The sequence below is a fragment of the Bidens hawaiensis genome, unplaced genomic scaffold (assembly GCF_021521415.1).
Source record: "Bidens hawaiensis isolate Kalapana, Puna unplaced genomic scaffold, B.hawaiensis_p1.1 tig00017249_1, whole genome shotgun sequence".
Taxonomy (NCBI): domain Eukaryota; kingdom Viridiplantae; phylum Streptophyta; class Magnoliopsida; order Asterales; family Asteraceae; genus Bidens; species Bidens hawaiensis.
This window is the reverse complement of record NW_027492613.1, coordinates 168888-173671: the sequence shown is the minus strand read 5'-3', so window position 1 is coordinate 173671 and position 4784 is coordinate 168888. Positions and strand designations below refer to the sequence as shown.

The 4784-nt window shown below is 33.8% G+C and overlaps 1 protein-coding gene across 1 annotated transcript; it reads right to left on the bottom strand.

Moving 5' to 3' along the window:
• Positions 1-1536: 1536 nt before the first annotated feature.
• LOC143553480 (homocysteine S-methyltransferase 1-like) lies at positions 1537-3793 on the bottom strand. Its single transcript, XM_077043476.1, has 7 exons — positions 3602-3793; positions 2967-3023; positions 2660-2865; positions 2250-2379; positions 1962-2165; positions 1792-1863; positions 1537-1701 (listed from the first exon to the last, which is right to left on the bottom strand). The coding sequence occupies exons 1-7, from the start codon at positions 3791-3793 to the stop codon at positions 1546-1548; spliced, it is 1017 nt and encodes a 338-aa protein (XP_076899591.1). The 3' UTR covers positions 1537-1545.
• Positions 3794-4784: the final 991 nt, after the last annotated feature.

Genomic DNA, 4784 nt, shown 5'->3' with positions numbered 1-4784 from the left:
TAACGGTTCATATTTCATACATACACACTGAATTTTGTATGTAAGCTCATTGAAAGACTAAAATGACTTGCTTGATTATTATCATATATATAAACTAACAAACTCTATTTTTCAAATAACAAATAAACAAAAACTAAGATCAGCACCATTAAGTATCAAAAAAATAGTTTCGGCACATATCGAACCGGTTTGGGGTCCGAACCCGGTTGCTAATCTGAAATCAATCTGATCCGGACACCGGTTTGGAATCGAACCAAACCGCCAATTTATAATTGGTTTGATAACTTCTTTCAAACCAATCCGATCCTTTTCCCCATACAAGCCAGTTTCAAACCGAACTTGCTTGGGCCAAACCTTCTTTTTACTAGATTTGGGCTGATCTGATTCGGCTTGGGCCTGTATCCGGTTTTGTGCACCTTTAGTGATGGTCTTAAATTAATACTGAAGGATATAAGGCTAGCAAGCCTATTAAACATTAAAATTTGGTTTTCGGTTTAAGACCAAATTTCTTTTTTTTTTTAAAACACAACAATTTTTTTTTTTGGTCCTGGCCCAACGCGATCCTAACAGTCTTAGGTTATGATTTTTCAATTTTCAAGTTCAGGTTCAGTCTTGGTCGGTATGGTCTAGTTTCAACCCAACGCACACCCCTAGCCGACTGAGATCTTTTTCAGTATATGGATCAAAAGTAATAATCAGTTATATTTTTTTCTATTAAATTTATTTTAGAAGATTGATGAATCAACACATATAAAAAAGCCTAAGAATAATTTGAGTTGGGTTGATTTCAAAGTGGGTTGAACAAGAAAAAAAAGGGATAAAAAAGCCAAGAAAAATTAATGGGTTTCAAATAAAATAAAATAAAATAAAAATAAAAAATTAATAAAAACCCTACACATTGCATATGGAACCCGATCTAGAGGCGGTGTCCCTTTGGAAACCCCCATTGCTTAAGGAATCAAGATAGTAATCAGGCAAACAGGCACTTTACACGTCCTAACTTGTTTGATCACTTTGATATATATTATGATTCCCTTCTATCAACAAGTTAATACAATTACACCTACACCTAGATGATATTGATCACACTAAAATCGCCAACTAGATATACAAACAAAAGTTTCCAAACAAACCTGGCTGGCATGTTTCAAATCAACATAAATACTAAGCCCCTAGTGAGGACATATGACATTCAATCAAGAAAGCCCACATAAAGACAAATGTAAACGCATTGACACCTTAAAAGAAAGCAACTCAAATATCCAAGTCAACCAGATTGGCCCAAGTCATATGAACCAACAAACCATGTGTCAAAAAGTTCTAGCCAACAAGCCATTAACATTTAACAAACCATGTGGTCAAAAAGTTCTGGCCAGCAACAAACCATGTGGTCAAGTTCAAGCCAACAACACACCATATGTCACTTTAGAACCTTAATCTTTTCATTAATATCAAAATAAAAGCAATAAACAAATAGGCCCATTTCTTTAATGACTACATGGTTAGATTTATATCATATCAATATTACCCTAAACCATTTTTCATTCAGTTACTAGCCAACGAACCGCACTTCAAACCCTTCGAAAGAGCACAAATAGTCGAAGGTGTAGTCCGACAACAACCACCGATAAGTTTAGCCCCTGAATCACGCCAGTTTGTCGCTAAAACCTTAAACTTGTCATCATTAAAACACTTGCATGGCTACATAAGACAACAAAACATCATTAAAAACAAACACAAACAAACATAAATACCTTCAAACCTTTTCATTAATATAATCAAATAACTCACCAGCCATTTTTTCGCAATACCGTCCCAAATCTCTCCACTATTCGGATAAACAACGATCACTTTCCTAGTTAACTGCACATAAGATAAAAATTAATTAATTAATTATCCTTGTTGTATTACTTTGTATTTTATATAGTTGATTAATAATACATAATATTAATATTATGTACCTCGTTAAATTTTTGAACGAGGCTATGAACAAATTGTGGTGGTGCACAATTTATCCCAACCGCAGCGATTTTTTCACTAGTGTTAATAACTTCAAGGCAATCCGCAAAACTCTCACCCGAAGGTGCATTTACACCATCAACCGTACTGTAACAAATCCAAGACGGGATTTGAACAATTTCCTCTTCGAGTAACTCTACAATAGCCTATAAGATTACAACCTTTAGAATATCGAAATGTACCATAAATTACAATAAATTAAAATGAAAATGCAAAATGTGGTTGATTACTTGAGTTTCTAGCTTATTCGGAATGGTCTCGAATGCGAGCAGATCGGGGCCCGCTTTAACGAGAACTTGCAGCCTGCGTCTGTGGAAGTCCTTGAGTTTGTTCAAATCCACATTTTCACCATAATTTCCACTGAAACAGATATAACATTAGAAATATTTTTTAAAAATAATATGACTAAACTGCCAAAATCGTCCCTGAGGCCTGGTCACTTTTCCCACTTTAATCCAAAATGTTTTCTCTTTCCTTTTTTTTTTTTTTTGCAAGTGGACCCTTACAGGTTTCACGAGTTTCACCAATTTTGTTCAAATCGATAACTTTGTCTGTTTGCAACGTTGACTCAAGGGTATAAATGTTTTTTACCAGTTTACTCAAGTTATATTTTATAAACTATGAATATAAATTTGTTTACCTGTATTCTGAACCATCTGCAAGATATGCACCATAGCTACCAATGGAGGCTGCAACTAGAGCCCGATTATACGAATGATCCTCGGTTTTTTCCACGGATTTCCAGAAACCATCACGGGCATCCGTCGCTAATTTCACGCTCTTTTCGAGTATTTTTTCTGCTTGTTCAAGGGACAGTCCCCTGGATATGAATCCAGGAATTGTAGCCTGAAATTTAATTATTTAAATCAATTTCATTTAAATATTTTGGTTTTTTTTTTAACAATATCAAGTTTTCATATGTGAAATTGATGTGAAATTGCACACACCTGATACGAAGACGATACGATTATATCCGCACCGGCTTCCAGATACTCCAAATGAACCTACATTACATTCGGATCATCAGATCATTCGCATTTACGTAATTACAGGGGTGCAAACTAGCTGAGCCGCTAGCGAGCTACTCAGATCAGATCAATAGTCAAACTTTTTCAAGCCCGAGCCTTGAAATAAAGTTCATTTAGTTATCAAGCCCGAGCTCTGTATTTATAAGTTTTACCGCTTTTAGATTTTTAGATATTAATTTCACAGTGCACAGAGCCGAGCTTAGGCTTGCTAAAATTTTTTCTCAAAATACTAAAAATAATTTTTTTAAATATAAAAGCTAATTAATAATTATTAAACAAGCCAAGCCTGAACGTGAGAAAACAGCTCGAGCTCTCATAAATCTTGAATTGATTATTAATTTTTAATTTATTAATAACTAAAAAATCTATAAAAATTGATTAGAAAAAAAACTCAAAACGAGCCAAGTTCAAACCGTCGAGCTTAGGGATGCACATTTTTTACCAAATACCGATGCAGACCAAACCGGTACCAGGACTCAACTTTCATGTTTTCAATATCAGTACCATTCAGTTTCGGTATTTTTAATTATACCGAACCGACAAAATGTGGTTACGTTGGATATAAGATGAGGGGTATCAATCAAACAAAGTGCACTCCACAAGGGATCATTAATAAACCCACCATGACTCTCAAGTTGTGTTGCGAACCCGCCATCAATAACCGCGCACCCGCCAGCCTTTTCGATAAACTCTTCTAGCAAACCGGGCTTGTTTTCGTCGAGTTTCGGCTCAAACAAGACACCCATTGGTTGTCTAAGTTTATGTGTAATGTGTTCGAGTTGAGAAGGTGATATTGGATGAGTATATATAGGTGTATATGAGATATAGAGTCATATAGATGGTGAAATGTTGAAGCAAATATGTAATGACAGGCTGGATTTGTTTAAAAGAATGAGGTGTTATTATTATTATTATTATGTATTTAAAGGCGTTATTGGCGGTGAATGAAGACGCGTATTTGAATTAGATTCTTACTTGAATTCCACTTTGCCATAATTTCATATTCTATACTTGAATGTGAATTTACTGGGGTTTTGTGGCCGGCTTCTAATGTAAGTGTCTTTTTAGACTAGGTACTTGTTTTACATTTTTTAAGGATTTAACATTTGAGTAGATAAATGCTTTAAATGTTTTTATGGTGGTTTTGCCAAAAGTCAATTATTAATTATTAAATACTAAATAAAAAAATTAATAGTAAAACATATTTTTTATTTAACTTGTTTCGGTTGGTTTGGTTTTGGACTAAAACCGAACTAGAAACCAAAATTTCGGTTTTGAGATTTCGAAAACTGTTTGGTTTTGATTCGGTTTTGGCTTCTTTTTTTTTTTTGGGAGGTGGGGAGGGGGGGGGGGGGTTGTGTTCCATTAAATATTGAAATTTTTAGGTTTGAAAAAAAATGGTCTTGTACGTAAATTATTTAGAACTAAAAATATATAAGAAAGTTCTACAAATTTTGGGTTGGTTCAAATCTTTTGGTTTTTATTACAAACAAAACTGAACTAACGTTATCTAAATAATTAGTTTTTGTTCGATTTGATTTATTCAATTGTTTTTTTGGTTTAATGTGCGCCCCTATGTAAAATTTCATTTTGTGATTCATTATCTTACATATGATTAGTCATTACTCATTAGTGAGTATCATATAATATTATTTGTGTGATATAAAGTTCAAATTTCGCTTTGCTACGGTACGTATGGTGATAGGCTATATGAGCTTTTTTTTTATTTGAAAATGA